Genomic DNA, 24,737 nt, shown 5'->3' on the forward strand with positions numbered 1-24,737 from the left:
TGGCATAAGCCAGCAAATTCTCCTGTGGACAAGAGAAAACCTGTGGGGGAAACTCCCAGCTCTGAAGAAAAAAGAATATTCCAAAGGATATTGCCTCTCCTGTCTTTTCAAACCAACCTCTACTATCCAGGATGGGTGCCTCATCTGTCCCTGCTCCCCCAGCTGGACAGACAGCCTTTTCTCATCAACAGCTAATACTCCTGAGTTGACTTGAGGCAACATATGAAATACATGCTGCAGTCAGCATTCAGAGCACACTGATGGTTCAACTTGGGGTTATGACAGTTGCACAAAAAAACCCCCTTCTGATCTTATTACAGTAAAAGTAAAACCAAAGAACCCCAAAAGGCAATAGCTGAAAATCGTATCTGCAGAATGAATCTTAAAATAATTTTGTTCACACAGTTAAGCACCTAAAAATGGTATTAGCAGTTGCAAGACTACCTGCTAATATTTGCCCTTTTACACAAAAATTAGGATCCTGACTTTGTTGTTTTGTTTTGTTTTGTTTTTTTTTTTACTATTTTTACATTGAAGTCTTACCCCATTAATAGTTCCCAATGGAAGGAAAAAAAAAAAAAAAAGAAAAAGAAAAAAAGAGAGGGAAGAATGAAGACCATATAAGTAATAAACTATCTGGCGCTTTCTAATTGCTGTGTACTTGGGTTTTCCTGGTTAATGCCTTTTTAATGTTTCATTTGTGCAATGTGCTCTTTAATAAAACATTTAATGAGATTTCATATATAATAAATATGTCTAAATATTAGCAATGAAATAAATTTTGCTAACACGGTTCTTTTTACAAGTACTGCCAAACTGCGGTATTAAGGATTTTGAAGAAAGAAAAGTATAACAAACATCAACAAATACAAAATACAAAACTATCATAGCATCTGAATGCCAGAGAACTTACTTTCTTCAAAAATTTTCTTAAGAAATATTTATATCGATAGTATAACAGTACTGGTTTTCATTTAAAGGGAGACTAGTTTAAAATACTTTAGTAAAAGCTAATACAAAGACAAAATATGCTTTTCCCATGATAAATTAGCTTTAATACAAAAGTAACTCCAGATGGCACTGTTGTCTTACATGAAAAAGGGATACCTGAAATGGTGAAAATTTGTTGCAGGGATTTTCCACCTGGCTTACTGCAGCTTTCTTAAAAATCACATGGTGAGAGGTGCCTTTTTGATTACACATCAACATTGCCATTATATCAATTGTGTGTTTGACAACTGGTGCTGGCAGCTTTAAATGGGAAAGCTCAGTTTTCAAATTGCTTTAAGACTAGTTCACGACCAGAAAAAGATTCAAAGATTGAACGTTGTTTTTTCCAAAATAGTTACCTATAGTAAGCCCTCCAGATAAATATTGCTGTTAATAGCACTACATAAAATAAATGCTAAGTAATAAATACCGTAAGTGTTGGTGTTTGAACTTTATGATATATGTTGTTTTTAAACCCTGTTGGTGGCCTGAGCAACCTATTGGTATCCTGGCACAGAGACGTCCAGTTAATATAAACTATGAAATGGATTTGGGTTACTTTAAAAGGTGACAATCATGAGAGGACACAGAAATCACAACACTTAAAAAGAATTCTAATAGAAAAGTGCTTGTTATCGTTGACTGTGGCTTGAATATGCTTGACTGCAAATGAGCTAACGCATCAGTATACATGGAGAAGGGAAGCCTTGAACTAGGATACTTCTACCATGATCTAAAACATAAGAATACTCATGACACTGACAAGCTTCAGTAATAACAGCTGAGAACTAGTGTAGAAATTCAAGAAATTAAGTGACTTCCTTTGACCTGCAGTTTTATAGACCATGGGGAAGCTGTATGAAAGGACACATATCAGTAGCATGACCGGTGTGCTGAGTGCAAGCTGCTACTATGTAGATGACTCAGATAAGACAATGTAATAGGATGTCTACTGTAACAAGCAATTGATCATTAAAGGGGAAAAAAAAAAAGGAGAATAAATGGAGTCATCTAGGAAGAAAATATGATATTGTGAAGAATGGAACAAACTAAAAGCAGATGAAATCACCACTAAAAAAAAGCTGTTTACAAGCCTGTAAGGCTACATGGCATAGCTCCTCAAATATTATTAAAACTGACTAGGGACTATAGTAAATCAACAAGATATATCTTTGCAAACTTCTGTAATGGTAGCTGAAAAAAGACTGCAAGAATCTCAAATGTTGCACTCAAAACCAATAAATGAAATAATATATGTCAGCAATTACTGCTGATGAATCTAACTTCAGTCCAGGGTAATAGAAATTAAAAAACAAAATATGACCAGACATTTAAAAAGGATTATGTAACCAGAGTAAGAAGTGAGAAATACTGCTAATAAATAAGGATCAAATCTTCCTAGGAAATTTAGGGATATTAGCAAGTGTACATATATGAGGAAGGATAATGTAAATTATTTCTCCTTATCTCATATTTTAAAAGTTGAATTATAGAACTTCGATGTTAATGATACAGGAAATTGACTGAATTGTGGAAAGCAGTATTTTAGGTCCTGCAGGTTAGAGAACAGGAGAGTCAGCTGCATGTGTGCGTGTATGTGATGGCCTGCACCAGCATCTGGAGTAGGACTGCAAGCTCAGGAGCTCATGTGGGATCCAGGGTCCAACCACTCAACAGACTAGGTGTCTAAATCCAGCTGTGATCAGTGATCTGTGTGGCTGGCAATGTGTACGTGTGCATATGTAGCGTGTATATATAGCATGTATGTGTGTTCTGTGTGCGTGCACCTGATGGGGCTACATCTTCAGCCTCGCTAATGGTTGGATCTGGGGATGTGGAGTGGCAGCAGCTTCCTCTCTCGAGCTGTTGGATACAGCATGATAAATTTTCCTCTAACATAATTAAGATCTAAATCATTCTGTGACAGCCCCAATGGTAGAAGAAGCAAATATGAAACATTTATCTAACTTCTAGTATGCTGACTAGTATTCTAACTGCTTTTAATATGTGTTGGGTTTTTTCTGTCCCTTCTGTAATTTCTTTGTTCCTTCCTGGCTTGAATACACAGCCTGTACTCAGGACCTTTCCTAATCTTGCCTCCCGTCTAAATTGTTCTCTTAGCAGTACAGAGGTAACACGTATCCCAAACCAGGCCTTTTTCCCCCCTTGTGAGTGCATTTTCTTAAATTATCCACAGGCATGTTTCTCTAGTTTCAGTAGAAACTTCCGTGTTTGGATGTACGTTGTCAGGGCACTGTGCTTTTATACTCTTACTCATCTGCCTTTCTGACTGTAGAAGCAATCAAACTTTTACAGCTGTTCCAGAACCCTACCTAAAGTTGAGCTCCAAGAAGCTCAGGTAAATTTTGCAGTGTATTCTCCTTTTTCTTTATAACTTGTGAGCTGGAGGTATAGAATAATGCAATCAAACTGCATTTCTATGAACCACAGAACATAGAGCTCTATTGTGTAATTATTTCAATCAAGCAGTGAATCAAATAAAAAATGTCGTATGGTCTTGGCTTGTAGCAATATAACTTTTTTTTTTTTTTTTTAAACAGTAACATGACGCATTTGACTAAATACATACTTAGATTGACCCACCTTTGATTTCATTTTTCTCCAATTCTTTCAGTTCCTGAACAAACAGAGACTGACTCTCAGTAAGTGGCCAGCTATTGTACAACACCAATGCTTGTATGATATACTTGTGAGACTGTGAAAGAAAATGCAGAACATTAACATGCTGAAGACTTAACTAAAGTAAGTACTCAAAAGCCCTGAAATTAGTAAATGGCCAGCTACTGAACTCAGCAAATAAAACATATAATAAATTTACAAGCTGGCACATTACAGTATTCACAAGAAGCTTTAAAAAATAGTGTTAATTCCACAGATTTTATTTTAATTCCTGTGAAATTGAACAACTACTCATGTGTTTATCAAGTGAAACTAAACTGGGCTATACAATAAGGAAATACATTTGTTTGAGATTTCCATGAAATTTTCCTATATATGCCATGTGCTAAAACAAAGACTTTTGCCTTTGATTTTAAGACCTACTACAGGGCTTTGAACCCTAATGCTATCACTCAATAATATCTTAATTTGAGTTAGAGGTGACAGGGTCCATGGGTTCTTTTAAACACTGTCTACACTGAACAGGAAATTATTATTTTTAAAAATTGTTGTCCAAATTCTAAAGCCAGTTCTGAGTTGAAAGGAACTTATTTATCTTTTTAAATTTATTTTTTTTTTTCCCCCTTGGAATACCTTGTTGCAGTTGAACTCAATTGTCAGGAAAAATCACAGTGAGAAACACTTGGACACAGAGAAACAAGAACTACTTTAAAAATAGATGTTATTTTTTTATAAGACAGACAAATAACACTAGGTGAAGTCATGAAAACTCCAAGGTTTTGACATCCCTCTCCAAGAAACTTGGCTAAGTAGCAGCTATTGTGTCTGTGCTTCTAAAGCTTTCAGCTGACTAGCAACAGGTATCTCTCTGGTAAAACTATTAAAGATAGCCTTATTTTACAGCATATTTTAAAGAAAACTCATACTGAAGCATCAGAAGTTTAACTTCATTACCAGTAGTGTTGTCCCTTAGCTGATAGTTATGCTGTACTTGAATTTGATTTCGCAAATGATGAACATTTAAAGACTGAATATATTACTTTGATGTGAAAACAAAAAATGACACCTAGTTATTTGGTTATTCTTATATGCACATTATCTTTTCTCCATAGCCTCATTCAGAAGCTACAAACAATCTTTGGATTCCTGTTCTTGCCTCAGGATATCAGATCTCCACACATACCAAAAGAATTACCAATACCCCTTCCCACTCTTCCCACACACCCCCCGCCCCCCCCCCCCCCTTTTTTTTTTCTCCCCCATATCCAAATGTTTTAGAACGTCTTACTTGCTGTGGACTTCCATCATTATTTTGAAAGTTTTCCAAGAGGAAAGATTCATCTTCTAATACAGATAGAGATCCTGCCTTGAGAGAAGTTTTGGACTCCTTTGAAACTGAAGTATGGCTTTTTTTTTTTGATCCTACAGTGTCTGATTCCTTCTTTGTACTATGACTAATCTGGGTTTTACTTGCTGCAAGATGATAAAAAATGTCATTGTTAATTTCCATAAGTTCTATGAATTATTGGTATGAGGTAAACAGATGCCCCTAGAAACTGTAAGAATTTAGTCAATTTTCTCATGCTGTATTGTGCTCACAGGGTCCCAATTAAAATTATGCTTATTTCAAATACTCTCTTGATTTCATTCTGCATGTAAATCACAGATTTCTTCAAAGTAAATAATGAGAAAATTGAAAGACTGTATATATACCTGTTGTTACTGTTTATAAAGCGTGCAACTTTTTCTCCCCTAAGCCCCATACTTCTTTCCTGCACTAACCACCACAGCACTACATATATAGTATACATTACGCAATACAGATAGCCTCGTACTGCTACTTCCTGTAGTTAACAGAGAGGTGAGCTCCTCTCCAGTAGGTCTGGTTTCTGGGCTTTGGGAATTTTGCACTGCCCTCTGAAGGAGTCTTTCTCTATCTATGAAGGTAGGTGGGCTTCAAGGGAGCTTGGTTTCTTCAAACTATAATTAGTTTTCACGAATGCCTCACTATCCTCCTCTCTCTCTCTCTCTCCTAAATCTGAAAAGCATAAGTATTGAAGAATTCTACAATGGTTTGCCCAAGGGATGATTCTGCCATGAAGATAACTCAACTCACAATGGTGGAAAGATTCATTGCACTCCTGATGGAAAGATGTCTTGGGCAAGTTCCCAGTCATGCACACCGAAAATAGTAGCTCTAGCAATGGTCACCAGGTGGTGCTGTGACACCAAATTTCTCTTCCTACTGCAGACATGACTATTCAATCTTGTTTTTTCCTAAGCAAAGCTCTGCCTAGAAGGAACTCGTAACTACCTGGATTCAGGTTCAAACAAATTTCTAAATGAGATTTTGATACCTTGAGACTGGATTTTATCAGATTTCTACTATGGAAAATAAAAGGATTATGAGAATTCACTTGTCCATTTATGCTAGAGGAGTGTTGCTCTTGTATCAATAAAACAAGCTGCACTTGCAACTTGTCAATAAGTAACTCCTTTATTGGCAAGCGAGTGTTCAAGGTCCAAGTCATTTGCTACATCTCAGAAGAGGTAAATATATTCAAAATCAATTGACTGAATGTTGTTTGTGAGCTATAAAAGACATTAATAAAACAGCTGTGACCGGAGATGAATTAATATATTGTGGGTGGGAAAATGGGATAATGATTTATTGGTGATGCTTGCACAATAATTTCACTTAAGAATACTTCTGTCAACACAGTGATCAATCCTATGAGAGGCAGAACACGTGCAATACTTTAATAGGTCTTGAATCTGAGGATTGTGCCTTGCTTAACTGACAAGTGTGGTGCTAATGGTACAGCTGTGGTTTCTATCATTCCTGTTCCGTGAAAACACACTTTTTAAGAGAACAATTGGAGACTGATAGCATGAATCTTGTATTGAATGTTGATCGTACAAATGCCCACCTCAATTTGGCATTAATATTTATGGAATTTCCTATATAGTTATTGTACAGGCCACATTTTCCTAAAACTTTTGACAACAGCAAAGAAACTTTCTATTATAATGCCATAAATTGTACCTATAGACACTTGGCAGGTTGGGTAATACGATACCATCAAATTGGTTATACTGAGTACATTTCATAATCTTTTCATTTAGTTTGGGTGCTTGGAAAGATCTGGAACACTTACACAAAATGTCTTTGTGATATACAGGCTGCATATAGATAGGAGAAGAATTTCAATGTTAAGGCCACTTGGTCTAGCGTTGTAAAAATAATAGTAACAGTAAAAAAATAACAAACAGGGACAACTTCTCAGTAATTCCTTCCAAATTCCTTCCAGCTCTTTGTACATTCACATACACTTAAATGGCATTAGAATATTCATTTCACTTTCAAATACAGTCTAAAATAATCTAAAGTCAGTTTGCCAGGTCTAGAAACTCTTTTAAATTCCCTTTGAAATAAAGTACCTTTCATCACCACTTTTTCCAGCTAGAATTCACTGGCTCCACTGCTGAATAGGAACCTGATTTGACAACCTTCCTATTTTCAGTCAGGTTGATATAACAGATATTTTATTGAATGATTCACAATGGATTAAAAATAATTTTAAATTAGCATAAGTTATTTGTATCACAGCACATATGAATAACAGATGAAAGCCTAATGTGTGCGTCTGATTTCTGAGGATATCTTGAAAAGATCTTCTAACCTATGTCCCTTGCTAGTCCAGCAAAGACAAAATGTCCCTCTTATTCTGCCCCATCCTGTCCCTTCCAGCATCTGTTGGAACAAATTTCTCTTCTCTTTCAACCTAACTGTGCCTTTTAAGTTATTTAAGTCTTCAGACTATGATCTTTGCCAACAAGCTAGTTTCCTGAAAGTTTAATCTTCCACTTTACTGACGGTAACTTGGGAATTTATTTCAAGTATTTGTGGTGCTTACCTTAATCTCAGCTATTTTACAGCTTTCCTGATTCTGTTTCCACCAGTCTACCATTAAGTTTACTAATCCATTCCCACATTCCAAAAGCAGTAACCAAATATAGCTACTGATTATCTTGGCAGCTCAGTCACAGAATCATGACAGCTTCTCCATGTCTTCCTTTAAACCACAACATTGTCAACTGATGAATCACACTTTGAGAGCATGGTCTCCATAGTGTTTATTTTTACATTTCTGATAATAACAAGGTGCAGTTGAGAAAGAAATCAAAATGTTTCACAACCATGATTAAATTAGTTTTTTGGGTTTTTTTTTTAAGCTACTAACAATTTTTCCCACAGAGCAATTGAAATGTAGATAAAACAGTTTTTCTAAAGGATCATGTTAGAAAACTACACTGTTCAAAATATTGGAGATGAGCACATGAAATACGATGCTATTTTGGGCTTTAGTGAAGCAATAAACCAGTATTTGAACAATTTCTCTTTGCCTCAGGTTCTGTATATGCTCAAACGGGCAGAAACTGGTTGATTTATGGAAGATTTATTGTTTTAAAGTCTTCATAAAAGGGCTGAAGACTTCAATATCTTACAACATTGATGTATAGTGGTGTCCAAGGAGAGTACAGTAGCTGACTTGTTTGCTTATAAACAGCTGCTTTATTTAAGCAAACTTGTAATGCTTATGAAGAATATACATTTTCAAAATTAAAACCATGAAACCCAAAATGAAGAATTCAAAATAGTCTTACAAATAAAAAATAAACAGCTTGATTAAGAAGTGAAGTATATAGAAAACAAGGAAACAAATTAAGATTATGAAAGAAGTTAAGATAGCATGGCAGCAGCAACTAAAATCTATTACATATAACAAATGCAGTGGAAGCAGGTAGCAGGTTCTTCATTTTTGTCAAAAATGACCTGGGCACTACAGGGAAAATTGTTGAAAATATACCTAAGAATTATGTACCTCATTAAGCTGCATTTCTTGCTTCTGAACAGTAAAATTAAACACTACTTCAAAATCAAATGTCAATCAACTGGCTGAGTGTACTTTCAGATGAGAATATTTTCATTCCAGTTTTGGTTTAGCTTCATTAGTAGCCAAGTCCCAATGTTGTCAAACAATAAAAATGCCAGTAACAAACAGCTGATGTCTGACTAGCTCTTGAACACAGAGTTTGGCAGAACTCGAGCTTCTGAAAGCCTGGAAGTGAAGCAGGGAAGAGGATGTGCAGATAACCTAACTCTGTCCTCTAGAGTGTGCAGGAAGTTACCTCACTACATCAGAGGTGGATGATGGCAGAGCATTGTGACAGTTACAAGCTGAAGGCTCTCTCTGTTAGGTCCAGTTGTAAATGAATATCTGTTTATTTGGACAGCACATCCAAGGAAACTGGATCGTGTATCATTAAGAAAAAAAATAAGCTTTTAAAACTTAACTATGAACTGATATCACAGGATCACAGGAGGATGAGTGGTCTTGCCAGAGGCTGGAAGACACCTCTGAAGATCATTTAGTTTAACCCCATTGGTAAAAGCAGGGTCAGCTAAGGCAGGTTGCTCTCGGCAATGTCCAGCTGGGTTTTGATTACCTTCATGGATGAAAACTCCAATACCTTCCTGGGCAGCCTGTTTCAATATGTGACATCCTGAGAGTAAAAATGAAACAAAACCAAACAACTCCCCTTCCAAATAACCTTTTCTAATGCTTAAATTGTATTTTCTACATTTCAGTTTGTGTCTGTCACCTCTTGTCTTGTCACTGGGTGCCACTGAAAAGAGTTTGGCATAATTTTCTTTACCTCCCTGCCCCTTTATTTACACGCTGCCAGGCTTGGGCATACAGTGGATTCAGAGCAGTAGTTTGGTGGACTGCATAGAGTCAGTTTTAACTGATGCCAGCTGGATTTTTGTTTGGTACAATTACTAGTTTCAAAGTACTTTGAGAAAATACATGAAATTTTAGCATACTTATGAAGGGTGACCTTTGAATACACACTGGTTCTCACCTTTAACAAAAGCTGAGTTGACAAGACTGCAATGTAATGAATGGCAATACAATTAAAAAAAAAAAAAAAAAAAAGAAGAAAAAAGAAAGAAAGAAAAAGAATTTTCAGCAAAATTATCAGATTCAACCATTCAACCAAAAATTAGTGAGGAGCTTGCTGTCACTTTCAAATATATTTGTCTCAAAATAAAATTTGTTCAAATTCAAGTATCCTCATAAGGGATAACTTTTTCTCAGTATTTCAGTTGCTATCATAAAGAATTGCAATAGTATAATGGGCATTTATGAGCTTTGCAAGTCTGGGGCAAGTAGCTCCTCCTTCAGTGTCCTCTATTTTTTTTTAATATCATGGTGAATCTGTAGCATAAGTAGAGTAAAAAATTGTGAGTAGCAACACAAAGCACAGCACTGTAAGGGCTCCATCTCAGCCAGACCCAATACAATTACAAAGCAAGACTAAAAGGCAAAGGAAGAAAATAAGGCTGGACACCAAGTTTCGATCAATATTTTTGGTACCTTTCCTCATTGCTGAGGACCAAAGACTCCTGTTCATTGCTCAAAAATGTAGATTATTTCACTTAATCATAAAGCAATTCTGTAAATCACAGAAAAAGTAGGAACAAAATAATATTTTATGTGTTTCCCTAAAGTTACCGTATATCCCTCAGTGAATAAAATTATCAAATACAGAATACAATACTTACAGTGGGAACTCAAAATGGTTTCATTACTCAAGAAATAAAAAGCAGGGATGACTGCATGGCCCTTTCCAGTGACACTCACAATTTCTTCCTCATTATCTAGGACTTGTACTTTAATGAACACATCTGGTTTAGAGGTTTGTACTTGTACTGTAGCGATATGTGATACTCTGACTTTTACTGAATACCTAAAGAGGAAGAAAAAAATTATAGCAATATGAGTAACTATACTAGATCATTCTTTTCCTGCAAGTACCTAAATATTGTGCTGGCCTGAGAGTGAACACTTAAAATTGAGTTTGTAGTCAATTGTTTTTCTGCAATCTGATGGGCTAAGCTTCCTGTACCAAATTTTAGTGCAGTCAAGCCATGATCAAAGTAAGTGATGCTGCAAAAAAAATGGGTGGTCTTGTCATTTCTTTCTTTTTTTTTACTGCCTTAGAGAATGTCCAGATATACATTTTCATCATGTTGTACTAATATTTGTTGAAAAACATGATTAACTAGACGACTGAACTGTTTTAATTAAAAAGTAACCAAGCCAAAGAAAAAAAAGTAAGATTTCCTTTCAAAAGGATTGAGCTATCTCATTTGGAGGCAGCTGCTACTCCAGGCAACCAAAAACACTGTGGAATAAAAAGATTCTAGAATTAGAGTCTTAGGGTGAAATTTAAATAATATTTTTGTTGTGACTCATAACTTTATATATTACTTGCTTTTTGTCCATAAATTCAAATTGTTAAACTAATCTCAGCAAGCAAATAAACAAACACCACCAACCACCACCCTGAGCTCAGCACATTTGGAGTAAAAAAAATATACAAGTATTTAAAAATATTTTTTAAAGATGGTCAAAATCAGAGGGGAAAAAAAAAGGAAAAAAAAAAAATCATCAAGGAAGAGAGAGTTTATAGAATTTGACTGTGCTTGTTATATTTCCACTACGTGTTTTTTTTCATTTACATTGAACCCAATTCCTCTTGTTGAATAGACTTCTATCTCAAAAATAACACATTGATTTGAAATATTGATACAAATTGTCAGGAATCAAAATGTTGTAAATTAACCTTCAAAATACATACATGTAATAAGCTCTAATCATGGGGCCTATTTTAGTGCAGTGTATAGCCTTTTGTATAAAAACTTAAGTATACTAATTTAGTCAGGGTCAGTTTTGAACTCAAATTCAGCTCAGATAAACGAATCTTAATAAAATTAAATAAATTTTTAAAATATTAATAGCAATGATTGTACTTTTATTACATATGTTGTCCTAAGTGAATCTGCATGCAAAAATAAAATTTATATAGATTTTGCTGCCAACACTGCAAGATGGAAATTGGTCTGATATATAAGAAAAGAAATTGCTATATTTCTGGATTTTATTTCAACCTTTATCTGAATAGTTGAAAAAAATAGATCAAACTTTATATCTCCTCCTCACCTGTAAAATCTCAATTTTAATACATATTTAATCCCCTAAAGTACTACAGAATTTCAATAATTGACTTATGGATAAGATTTCAAGACACTGATAGTCCATAAAATTTAGATATTTGCTTTAATACTTTCCCCTTTGAAGAAAGAGGAAAGAATATACTTTTCTGTCAGAGATGATCCATATAAAAAGCAGAATTTAATCATTTTTCTCTTAATATTTACCTGAACATTACATGCTTGTCATTGGGTAGGTAATACTCTTTAATTTCTTTAGTAGTATAGACATTATTTACAGCCTCACGAGAGAGAAATGGGAGTGGACTATGAGAACCGATGAGTCGGAGCTTCCATCTTCCAGCTGGCACAGGACTGTCACCAATACGTGCTTCAGCCATAAACGTGTATCCTTTCTGAAAGGAGAAAACAAGTCATTTTTACTTGGAAATAACACTATTCAAAATGCACTTTCTAGTATTAGAAAAATCAAATAGAAAAGTAATAAAAAATTCAACTTAACTGATAAGCCTAAAGCAGATTTATCTACTCTTTATGAATCCTAATAAGACGAATATGAGAAACAAGAATATAATATAAAATGTTTCAAAATTTGATTTTTCATTTGAAAAAAAGATGGCAATATGAATATGATTACTTGAAAGGCAAGGGCAGAAAAATGGGATATAATGACTGCAATGGTCAATCGCAATGTAACAGGGAAAGTCAGGATTAAGTCCTTTCTTCAAATTCTCCAAATTAGCCCTACCAACTTGCTATTTCAAACACTAAAGTTTCATTTTCAACCCAATAAATAGTCCAGATGAAAATTTTTTGAAATATTTCCTCTCTTGGCAGTCTTCCACTAAATTTCAGGTTTTTTAAAAAAATCAATACTTACCAGTAAAAAAGCATTGTTGAAAAATTCTTATAATAAATACGGTTGTGATTTCAGAACTATCCAACAATGCAGGGTTGCAACTTCAGGACTACTGAATATTTAGAATGGAAGTAAAATTAATGATTAATGATTCTAATTTGTGTAATTGTAACTGTAAGACACTTCATACCCTTTAATAACTACAAGGTAATAGCAACCATTCAAAGCAATGATTCAGGAGAACTCACTGATTTAAATATCTGTTTAAGCGTATTGTTACAGTTCCTCCTATTCTTAACAAGTACACTTGGTAACTGAGAGGGATTTAGCCAGATATTCAACTGCTTTCTGACAGCATGGTGTGCATGAGAAAAACACTAATATCTATTTAAAAATATAAGGTTCTGCAATCTTATTGTTCACTACAAACAGGCAGAAAATTTAGACTCAAGATTAAAAAAATCATCTGTCTGGGCACTTTCTGAACACTATAAGGTTTTAGAAAGCATAATAACCTCATTTTGTGACTGATAAGGACACAGAGTAATCATCAGTCACTACTGAGAAATAAGCAAATAAATCTAGACAACACAATCAGATTTACATCTCTTTCTTAAAAACCTTTGAGAGGTTTCATTGCCTTCTTAGATATCTTGTTACAATTTGCAGTCTCTAGAACCCAAAAGAGTCGTTTCCTAATATACCACCTAAACTACCTTTTTGGTAAAGATGATTTCCTATGTTCTTCTATGACTAGTCAAGAAAAATAACATCAGTGTCCTTGCTCGAATAGACTTCCATTTTCTAAAATAAATATGTTGTTAGTGATGATTTCTTAACCGCTTATCTTCATTGGTCGGATGCAGCTTGAGGAATGCTTATCTCTATCATTTTCTACAATATGTTCAAAAGACTTGTGAATAATAGAGTAGAATTAAACAAACAAACAAACAAAAGAAACAAAAAAAAACCCAAACAAAAAACAACCATACCAAACCAAACAAACGAACAAAACCACCAAACAATGACAATGTATCAAACATAAAACTAAAACAAACTGTATCCAGCAGTAGGAATAATTACTGTGGAAAAGAAAATTTAATGGAAAAAAATTCCAAATAATGCAAAGCAAGTAGCTAGTATCTATCTAGATTGTAATGTCTGCAGAAAGATGACAGACATTATTGCTACTGTGCAGATTTTATTGTTATTGGCGATCATCCTGAAATGAACTTTAATGTGTTCCAGGAGTGTCTCTGCAGCAGAATAAATATATCTGTAGATAGGACTTCTTTTTAGCTCTATTGTAAATTGCTGATTCATAGTTTTGAAGCAGAACAACTAACTGGTAGTTTTATTTTTTAAAAAAAAAAAAAAAAAAAAAAAAAGGAAAGAAATATATAAAAGGACTCTTTTATTGTAATAATGTGGACATTTTGGAATTCAGGCATACTGTATAAATTCTTGCTTGACATACTGCATAATTGACTATTTTTTACAAAATACTATTAAAATGAAATAATACCATTGTATTCTGTTTCATAATAATTGCATGATGCCTGTCAAAACATCAATAGAACATTCAATAGCTTTTGCATGTCCACTGAAACACTAACAAACCATTTACAAAGAAAACATGCTAAATTGTACAGTATAAGGTTATATTCTTACCAAGAAACACAGTAGCTGTGATTAAAAATGTAACAAGAATATGCAGATAAATAGAGCACACCTGCACTTGTAAACCAAAATCACTCTTTATGATACTAACCACATTTAATATTATAAAATGTGAGTAATGAGATGAGAGAATAATAACAAAAATATCTGATTTAAATTGGGACTTTTTCAATAAGGAAGTTACAGGAATAAAATAAAAAGGGCCATTTTCATTAGTTAATAACAGAATCACTGAGGCTATCATGCTGTACTCATGAAAAAAATATTATAGAATGTTCCAGGTACCACATAGCAAAACAAGCATTTCAATATTAAAACCACTGTACTGCTCAAAGTGTTGGTAAGATCTTATTTGTGTACAATTTTGGACATCTTTATTCAAGAAAGATATTTTAAATGGGAGGAGGTCTGAGACAGAGTTAGTAAATTCAGGGAAATAGAAAACTGCCTTACAAGACAGAGCTAGATAGCTGGATCCTACTAGGCAGGACAAATGCTGAGATAGAATCCAAAATAAATCTGAGTTTGTGATTGTTCTTTTCATAATCTGTCACTTTCCTGAAAAGCAGTAAGTAAGTAATGTTCACCACTGAGATTTCTTTTTGCATCCTGCCACTTGCCACTGTCAGACTCCAAACTGAATTTTCCCGTCTGGTGGAATCCACAACCAGTCTCTGAGGATCCCAATTTATTTTTGAGAGTTTGAAGAGCTTGTCTGCAACCCTTATTTTTAAAGCATATTCCTTCAGCAGTAGGCAGCCCTTGCCTATCACAGTCGGTTAATACTCACTATAGACACTAGATTAAGAAAGTTTATTCCAGTGGAAAAAAAAAAAAAAAAAGATGAAATTGGAAGTAAAGTTACAAAAGAAAGAAAACTAGTCCTAGTGTTAGACTGTAACTGACATCAAGTCCTTGTTATTGACAGAAGAGACTGAGAAGGCTAAAATATAAACCTGTCTTCACTAAAAGGTCAACCGTAAACATGTGGCTAGAGTCGTGAATATTAGGGGTAATATTAAAGAGGTAAGAGGCAGGCCAGAATATGAAAAGAAGTAATAAATGAACTTCTGAACGGTCTGAAGGTTAAATAACTGGTTAAAACAATTACAAAACTTTTAAATTATGTTTGATAACTGATGGAGGACAGATAAGGTGTTGAAGACTACAGAAATGCAATGGTGTGGTTTTTTTAGATGGACAAAGATGTCTAGAAAATTACCAGTTAGCGTAACTCCAATGGCTGAAAACATCATGAAATAACTCATAAAATGAACTCCTTGCAACTCCCACAACATAGCAAAAAAGACTGCGAAACCCAAGCCCTATCAAACCGATCAAGCTTCCTTCTATAGGAAAGCACACTATGGGAACGAAAGAGACACATGACACTGTCTTCAATCATTCTTCTAAGCCTAAGGAAATGTTGTCATAATGAAGAAACTAGGGTGACTGTTAAACAATCACCTCCAGAAAGCACATATTGATGTCTCCTTTTGGAAGAGTGGGATGCAATCAACAAGATTTCAAAGATCTAACCTGAACCTGATTCCATTTGGTATTTTTATTAGTAATGTGGATGGTGGAATGGAGAACATATATGTTTAATTAGCTGTTACCACAAGCTAAGAAGGATTGCAACTTTAGAGGAAAAGAAAATAAGTATTCAAGATTGTTTTTAACTAGGGAAATGGTCTGAAAAAAATCCAACCAACCAAACAAACCAAAAGCACATTAAAATAAGTGGTGAAATATGCTATATTTAGTCAAGAATAATAAACTACATGCTTCAGTTATTCAGGAAAGCACCTAGGTTTACAGAAGTAGCTAAGTTAACAATGGTGTTGCAAAAGAGGCCAAACATCACAGCTAGATATCTAAGCAGAATTAAAGCCCAGAAGACATATAAACTAACCATTTTTTGCCCATCATTTTTATGGCCTTAGTCCTTATGTCCTTAGTGCAAAGTTTACTGTGCTCAGTGTTGTGTGTGATAAACAAGAAAAAAACAACAGCAGTTGGAAAGAGTCCAGAGGACAGAGTGATCAAGAATGTAGAACATGTAACTTCCATGGAAAGACTGAGCAAACTGTCTTCTTTAGCCTGAAGGTAAAAAGGCAGGAGGATGCCAAGTTGTGATAATTATTTAACAACATAGTTATTTCTTTAGAAGCAATTTCTGACAATGCATCTGAGGTACCACACAGGCTCTGAGAGGGAGCATATCTAAAGCCAGATTTGGCATCAGTGCTGCAATTATCATTAGCACTTGAAGATCCATGTTAATTTAATTTTTGGAAGCATGACTTTAAAAAGGCTATTCAAACCTCATTCTTAGTTTGGCCCCTGACTCTTGAAGGTTGTTCTGTCAGATGGACAGCGTCAGTGGCAACTAGATGGCCACTGAACAGCACAGCCCAGGGAAGTTGGATGATATTCCTTCATTTAGTGATATTAACAAATATCAAAGATAATTAAGGCTATTCTTTCACTGTAAAAGCTTTAGCACAGAAGCAGATCAGTGATAGTCTCTTTTCAAACTTGCTACTATAACGACACATTGCTAAATAGAACATTATGACATAGCTGAAAACATCCACAGAATTTGGGCAATTGTTACTATTATTAAAATTATACTTTTCACAACAATTCTTTGCATTTACCTTATTTCTGGGATAAACATGAGGTGCCACTTTGAAGAAGACATGTGGCATTTCCTCCAGTGTGTCATTATCAACAACATGAAGTCTACAGGAAGGGATAGTGGTATATACCTTTGGCACTATAAGCATGTCTTCTGGAAAAATAAATATTTCTCTAAAAAAAAAAAAAAAATTGAAATTATTTTCAGGAACAAAATGAGTTGTAGAACACAAAGTAAAAGCATCCATTAGAATTTGAGGAAAATAGACTTACGTAAAAAAGGTTAGGGAAAAAACACAGTGTATCAATATTATTTCCTCATAAGAGTTATATAGGGCTGTATGAAGCTCACCTAAAAACCACAAACCATGCATTTGGTGGCTGATCAGCATATGTTACAGTATAGTCAGCGAAAGAGATTTTACACCATTCATCTTCATAACAAGGATACTTTTCAACTGACCCACAGTTTCTTTTAAACATTTCTCTGAAAAGCAGAAAACAATATAAATATTTATATCTAATCAGGAGGTCACATATATCTTGACTTTAATTTATGCTAATCATGAAGAACACTGCTTTCTGCATGAAAGTAAAACAATAATATCAAATGTGTTACTAATATTTCTCTAATAGCTGTTCAAAAAAATAATAAATCAGGCAGGGTTTAGCTGTTTTAGAGCTAATGGTCCATAAAGGCCAATACTTCCATACAAATATTTCTGTCCATGAGTAGAACTGCTTCTATACCCCCAAATATTTTTTTTAAATATCAGTTAGCATAACTTCCATTTATTTATATTAAACTGTCATCTTAAAACTGTGGCATCATTAGGAGATTAAAACCCCCTTTATTTCCTTTTAAACCTTTTTTGAACAGGAAGGGAATAAAAGCAAAATCAAATAAATTTAAAATGGTATGGAACACATACACACAGGAAGGAACCTAAGACTGTGAATTCAGAACTTATTTGTAAGTTAAATAAGCTTGCAGGTGTTATGAAATTCTGAGAAATTAGAGCTAACCTCACTGGCACCTATGATTTTTTATTTATCATATGCAGTATCAAAATTTAATCTTCCTTTGGACAAAGCAATGTGAAGACCAGCATACAAAATTCACTATTACATGAACAGGTTGTCAGGTAAAGGGCAGAAGAAAGAGAACTGGTCTCACTCCATCTTTTGGACCTTGCAATGTTTTTCACTGGGGATTATGCGTGAAAATAAACCTACACAGCAGTAATGGAAAGGATATCCTTCTCCCTGCCACTCCCTCTGTCTTGCACTATTCTTTAACCACCTGCTTTTTGCATAAGTTAGGATAGTAAGGATAGTCTAAAGGAACCTCACAACATCCGTTTTCAGTGATAGCTGTCTTCTGCGTCAAATACGAACAAGTTCAAGTTGTTCAGCTGCAATAGTTTTGCCCACAAAATTTGGACAATGCTACTCTGATATTCTGTTATTCCTATATAGCAAACAGAATTACAGAAACAATCTCCACATTCATGTTTTTAGGAATTATAATAGCCGACCTTGACATCTAATTAAGGTGAGTCACAGAATGGATGCAAATATTACCAGAAGTAATTTTAAACAGAGCAGTTTGATATCTTAGCCCATGCAGCTCTGTAAAGGTTCCTTCCACCACTGATAAACAACCCACGGAGACAGAAAAAGTCCCTCAGAAACCTCATTTTTTTAATTCATTGAAAATTAGACTAGGGACAAACATAGATGAGCTTACATGGGATGTATAATGAGAAACAGTTGACAATTCTAGCACAAACTGAGAAATTTTAGGGCATTTGAAATTTGTGTTTGTGTTGTGAAATGGTACTGCTTCTGGCCTCTGGCAAGTCTGGGGTTAGAGAATGGGAAAATGGGAAAATTCTAGGTCAAGCTGTAGGAAAAAAAATTGTACCAGACATACCCAAAAATGAGATTTGCTATACTTTTACTCATGTAGGGTACACAGAATAAAGCATAGTATATCTTCACTAAAAATGTCTCATCCCTTCCAACAGAATTTTTTAATTTTAAAACTAGTAATGCTCTTACCATATTTATTTTGTGAGCCAGCAATTTATAGCAAATCTATGGTACTGACTACAATAAAATAGTTGAATTTATTACATGATTACCTTAACAGCATTACAGCATACTGGTCAAAATTTAACTCAATCGCAGTCCACAGTTTTTGCAAGGTTTCTTTGACATCAGTGTTTTCTTTAGTACCTGGAAATGATAAAAGTTAGAAAATTTAACATTAAACTTTTTTATTGTCCTAAATATACACCCACTAAATACTTGTGAAAAATGCCACTCGCACAAGTAAATTGTCTTATGAATCACTAGGTTTTATTTGGAATTTTATAGAAGTCTCACTGAGGTGAAAACTATTTTTTACTTTGGCAGAGGAAATTCCCTTCATCATCATCACCATTGTACTTTTCAGCACTCCTATAACTGCAAAAACGATGTGATCAATATTTTCTCTGATTTCCATATTTTCATCACAACATGCTAGTGATACGAGGTTATCTCTGACCTTGGAGAATACACTCTTTAGCTCCAAACAGCTTTTATTTGCAGATACCATGAATGAGTAAGCATGTGCCCAGGCAATCTGCGTAGCTAAAAAGAAAAGAATTGGGTAGCTCTAGCGGGTAATTAATCCCACCCTTGTTTGATATATCTCGGATAATAGCATGTGTTGTCACCTCAAGGTGTCTACTTCTATCCACAGAATACAGATGAAGACTAGACAACTAGTTTAGACCTGGTATCTAACTTTTCAAGACTAGAGTTAAATGAAATTCTTCTTTATTGCATAAGCAATTAATGACGGAAATTGAGGGTTAAAACTAAAACAAAACAAAACACAAAACCTATAAAAAGCTGGGGAGAGTAATAAAACTTTACTGTAATGAGAAGAGAGAAAAATATCATAGATAATGGGGGAAAGAAGGAAAATAATAATTTAATTAAAAAAAAGACAGTAAAGGATCACAAGATGATATCAGAATTAAAGGTAACAGAGTATGGATAAATCAGAATAATTTAAAACATTACGGACAATGGAAGAAAAGAGTTGGGATACATTGTGCTCAAGTGATACAAATCTAAAATCTAAATTTGAAAACAACAGCTTCTGGGCTCTGGAATTGTAGAAATTAATAATACCAGTGAAAGTTTATGTTGATTCCTGATGTATGTGGCACTTTGTAAACAAAGATAGAAGGGCACTAGACTACTTAGTAGGAAAGCTTAAGACTGGACTACAGGTGGTAGTTTGGGAGAGAGGCAGCACCCGATTTACCGATGAGGAGATGAAGGTGCAAAAGACAGCTTGAAGAAATCATCTGATGCAGGTAAATATACAGTCAATAGAACCTCAGGAATTATAGTAATTCAAGAAGAAGCTTGCAGCAGAATGGGCATGACTTACTAAAGAGGGAATGTATATCTCACAATGGAGAAGTTTTCTTTGTCACAGTCCTCAAGTATTCACATACTGTGAGGCTAGAAGGAGTCACTGTGATAGAACTTTCTGCATAACAGTCCTGTTAACATATTAATATTTCAAACATATTTCATCATATATAAATGAATAATCATTTTTTAATTTGATGAGTATCTGTTTGATTTTAGAGTTTTCAGTAGTGCAAAACAAATCTTGGTTTATTCCAACACATGCCTTGTCCTTTTAAAAATAAGCATTGCTTGTTTTAGTTTGAGTGGGTCTGGATTCAATTTACAATCTTTGAATCTCAGACTAAAGACCTTCTAGATAACCCTTTGCATCTCAAATTAAAGACCTTATTGCTAACGAGTTCCTTTTCTCATATAGGTACTTAAAGATTATAGTGAAGTCATTCTTAATTTTCTCTCCAATTACAAAAAGCCTGCAAGTACGAGGCCGTTCTTTAATCCTGATCCTTATAACTGAACATGAAATGTAACACAAATCTTCAACTGCTGTGTAAGATTCCTCTATTTATATACATAAGAATGAAGGATAGTGTCAGCACAGTATCTTTGGAGCACAGTATCAGTCTTTGATTCTGTGTTCTGCTGATTATCCACTATGATACTTAGGTTCTTGTATGGACTTCCCTTTCCAGAAAGCAAAAAAAAAAAAAGTTTAGCCCAGCTCTGAGCTAAATCTACATTAACATAAATTTTGGTTTAATATCTACAAAAAATCTAGGGTATTGTCTTTCCTCTACTTTCTAGTACCATACATGCTAATTGAGTGGTTAGGCTGACCATTATTCTTGTTTTTTTAAGAGATCAGAGATTCAACTATAATGTTCTATTGCATTTCAGTTCTTTTTAACTAGATATTTATTAGTAACAAAACCTTTACAGTAATTACTTGAATAAGGTAAGTATGAAATATTTTTAAAAGGCATTTTTAAAGGACACACCTGGTTTTCTGCTGTTCAGTACTTTCCTAACATAGGTCCCTCTCCAAATGGCTTGAAGTTTAAGAGCTGCTGCTTCTTCTTCAAATGTGGGAGTCTGGCTCAGCCAACTACTAAGGGAATTCTTATCACAACTCTCTAAAAGAAGAAGAGGAGAATTAGCATCATCAATAAAGCTTTAAGTCCTGTAGCTGCCTGCAAAGAAGTTAAAAAGAAATAAACAAACAAACAAACACCACAAAAAAATGAGAGCTTTAAATTCCAGAAACAGAGTGGTTTCAACATAAAACTTCCATTTATGATAAAAATATCACTCTTAAAATTTTGCTCTTATCATGAAATTAGACAAAACATACTGTGTTTACACAGTAAAACATACTGTGTTTACATACAAAACATAAAGTCAGAGTGCAACTATTATGCAAATTCCAAATACCAAATAATTGAATTCTTACTTCTCTTTACAGACAGCTATTGCAGTGCATTTTTTAAAATCAAGTGTCTTTAAGTAATTTCAAAATATCCTTCCAAACATGAACAGGATCTGGTATGCTAAAGCCTGACTCTAAATATAGCTTAAAAGAGCTTCACAAGATTTTAAGTGTTTCTGTTTCTCAGTGTGGTCATCTTATTAAGTAATAGTCATTCAAATGTTGTTCAAAACATTATATTCAACCTTCACTAAGGAGTCATAGAATAAGGATAAGATTTACGATAAAGTGAGAGTTCATTTATCTGACTGTGACTTTCTGCTACCAAGGAGGTTTGGAGTGGAACAGAAATCAGTAGTAGCTTAGTAATGAGCTCTTTGAAGGCATCCTTGCCTAGAATTAGCATCCTGGGAGCCATCAGCACCAGGGTTTAGGGGGAGGGTGTGGGGAGCTGCACTACCAAAAGCCAGTGCTAGGGGACCAGTTTGGAACTGCACAGATACAGAACAAGGGCAGTGAGACAACCTGAGAGGAAGGAAACAGTGCTCCAAAAGGAAGTAACAACAAATGAAAAGGAGAAAAGAGAGAAATCTGCCTGAAAAACGCAGGCACCACTGCAGACAAACAAACCAGTTTAAGAAAAAATATTACTATCATCAGTGAGGAGATCACACATTTCTACCTAATCTCTTATATGGAATATTGTTAAATGTGGCTGCATTCCCAACCATCATTCCTTATTATTGTCTCATTTCCAAACCCCAGAAAGCCTCTTTCATATTTGGTGACTATGAAAGGTTACACAAGCCAGCTTCAACAGACAACAGATTAGAGCTCAACAATATGAATGGCACAACCACTACTATAAAACATAAGCATATAATCACAGAATAATATAGGCTGGAGGGGACTATTGAAGGTCATAGAATACTGTGGGCTATAATTCTGTGAAAAATACAATGCGTTTTTCAGTCATTCTAGCTGATCCTTCATCTCTGATGTCTCACAGAAGAATAACTTTTAGAAGAAATGAGATCTGGATGGAAGTCCCCATTAAAGAGTGAGAGAAGTATATGTGCTTTCTTAAAGAACAAGAATATTACATAATTTTATCAGTAAACATATTTGTATATATCTTAATGAAGTTTTTTTGTAGTGATTTTCCAAAATAAACTGACTAATAAAAGGAAGTTAATATCATTTTGATTGACCAAGGAGAAAGACTTTACACTGTAAATTCATTATAACAGAAGGAAAAACTAAGTCACCCTGAAATGGTGATGATGTATCTTCAAATGGTGATGATGTATCTTCCTGCCAATTTTTCAGATAAATTATTTTTCTATTTTAATATGAACCATATATATAAAGCTTCTATTAATAAATTAAATATTTATATTAATAGATTAAAAGCTGCAAAGACTGCAAAATAAGTCTCTTAAAATGGAAAAGAAACATATATTTGGTTGTCAGGCAAACTTAGAAATTCTAACTCCTTATGCCTACAGCTTGCATCCGAAATGAGGCAAAGAACCTGTCAGAAGATAATTATCCCTGCTTGTAATAAATCTGTTTGCCTTACAATGGTGCCTCCCACAGTACCTTCAGGTATCTGGCAGATGCTAATCACATACTGGAGAAGAGGTGGTGGTGCGGTACCTAGTTGCCCACTACACATGTATGATTAGCCAGCCAACAAGAAAAATTTGCCATATAATAGCCTTAAAAAACAAGAAAACAAACAAAATCCAAGATACTCTCTTAACTCATCACCAAGAAATAGTTGAACTTTCAATGAAGGTACTAACTTGAGTCTTCCTTCACTCCCATTTTGTGAACAATGCATGCATTTAAGGTCTTTTCAGATGGTAATTTGGAAAAGAAACATGATCTGCAGTACATCAGGTAAAAAAAGCATCTGTTAATGCTTGTCAATATTGACAAATGAAAGTCCAGGAAGACAAAGGGCTATTTTATAAGTTATATACATTCACAAAACATGAACAAAGAAAAGGAACCTTTCTATTCTGAGACGAAAAGTCTCAGATGTGCTGTCAACAGGAGAAGGCTTAGGCATCTCATAAGAAAGGAACCATACTTACTTAGGCAGAAAACACAAGATTAGCAAAGAGTTGGCTTCCTAAAAACTAAGAATGGTCAGATATATTTGAAGCGATTAGCAATACCAGTACAGTACCTGAAGACACGGTGTCATCCTCAGAAACATCAGTATCTTTAAAATCCAAAGTGAAGGATCTGAAGGCAAATTTATAGCTGCAAGGAGCTTTCTTGTCTAATACACGTTTGATCAAATACCACAATGCACCATTGAAAACCTAAAATCAAAAAGAGGAAAAGCATTCAAAGAATGAATAATTTTTGGACATTGATTTAAATTGATTCTCATTATTGTTTCAAAAGCTGTTTAGCTCTTCTGTTTTTTCACGTAAAAATGAAGTCTTTAACTTCCTCTAACAAATACACTGTCTGAAAATTACTCTCAACTGTAGTACTACAATGTTTCAAGCCAACAATTGAGACAAAAGTTGTTTCATGTCTGGCTTATTAAATACATAATGCAGCATAAGTTTTTATCACCCAAAATTATCTTAGTAGTTTATCATGACAACTGTTCATTCTTTTTAGAGATTTTAGAACAGAAACCAACAACTGAAGCAGCACACTTACTGAATTAGGAGGTAACACAGCAAAGAAACATAGGACTATATTGATGGGAAAGAGGGCAGGATTTGGTGTCCTACTTATATGACTAAACTAATGGCTTTATTTTTATTCTCCACATATTGATGCTCTTTAAAGACCAGAAATCCAGTCTCTTTTTCCTTCTTCCAATACATGGAAATCTTAGTGGTTTTTTTTTCCGAGCTTGTTTCTTACTTTGAATTGAAGAACATAGCAATAACTTATTGGAAAAGACATAATTTTTCACTTTCATTGTCTTCAGATTTTCCAGCTGT

The 24,737-nt window shown here is 34.4% G+C and overlaps 1 protein-coding gene across 1 annotated transcript in view; it reads right to left on the bottom strand.

Moving 5' to 3' along the window:
• The window catches only part of ADGB (androglobin), a gene marked incomplete at both ends in the record, with an annotated part of 111,274 nt that overhangs the window by 20,075 nt on the left and 66,462 nt on the right, over positions 1–24,737 (bottom strand). The window contains 9 exons of the mRNA XM_080341439.1: positions 3,595–3,706; positions 4,919–5,103; positions 10,262–10,446; positions 11,921–12,108; positions 16,916–17,069; positions 17,248–17,382; positions 19,043–19,136; positions 21,332–21,466; positions 23,957–24,095. Of these exons, the coding sequence (XP_080197565.1) occupies positions 3,595–3,706; positions 4,919–5,103; positions 10,262–10,446; positions 11,921–12,108; positions 16,916–17,069; positions 17,248–17,382; positions 19,043–19,136; positions 21,332–21,466; positions 23,957–24,095 (1,327 nt within the window). The remainder of the gene's footprint in view (positions 1–3,594; positions 3,707–4,918; positions 5,104–10,261; positions 10,447–11,920; positions 12,109–16,915; positions 17,070–17,247; positions 17,383–19,042; positions 19,137–21,331; positions 21,467–23,956; positions 24,096–24,737) is intronic.

The sequence above is a fragment of the Nesoenas mayeri genome, assembly GCF_963082525.1.
Source record: "Nesoenas mayeri genome assembly, chromosome: 3".
Classification (NCBI taxonomy): Eukaryota; Metazoa; Chordata; class Aves; order Columbiformes; family Columbidae; genus Nesoenas; species Nesoenas mayeri.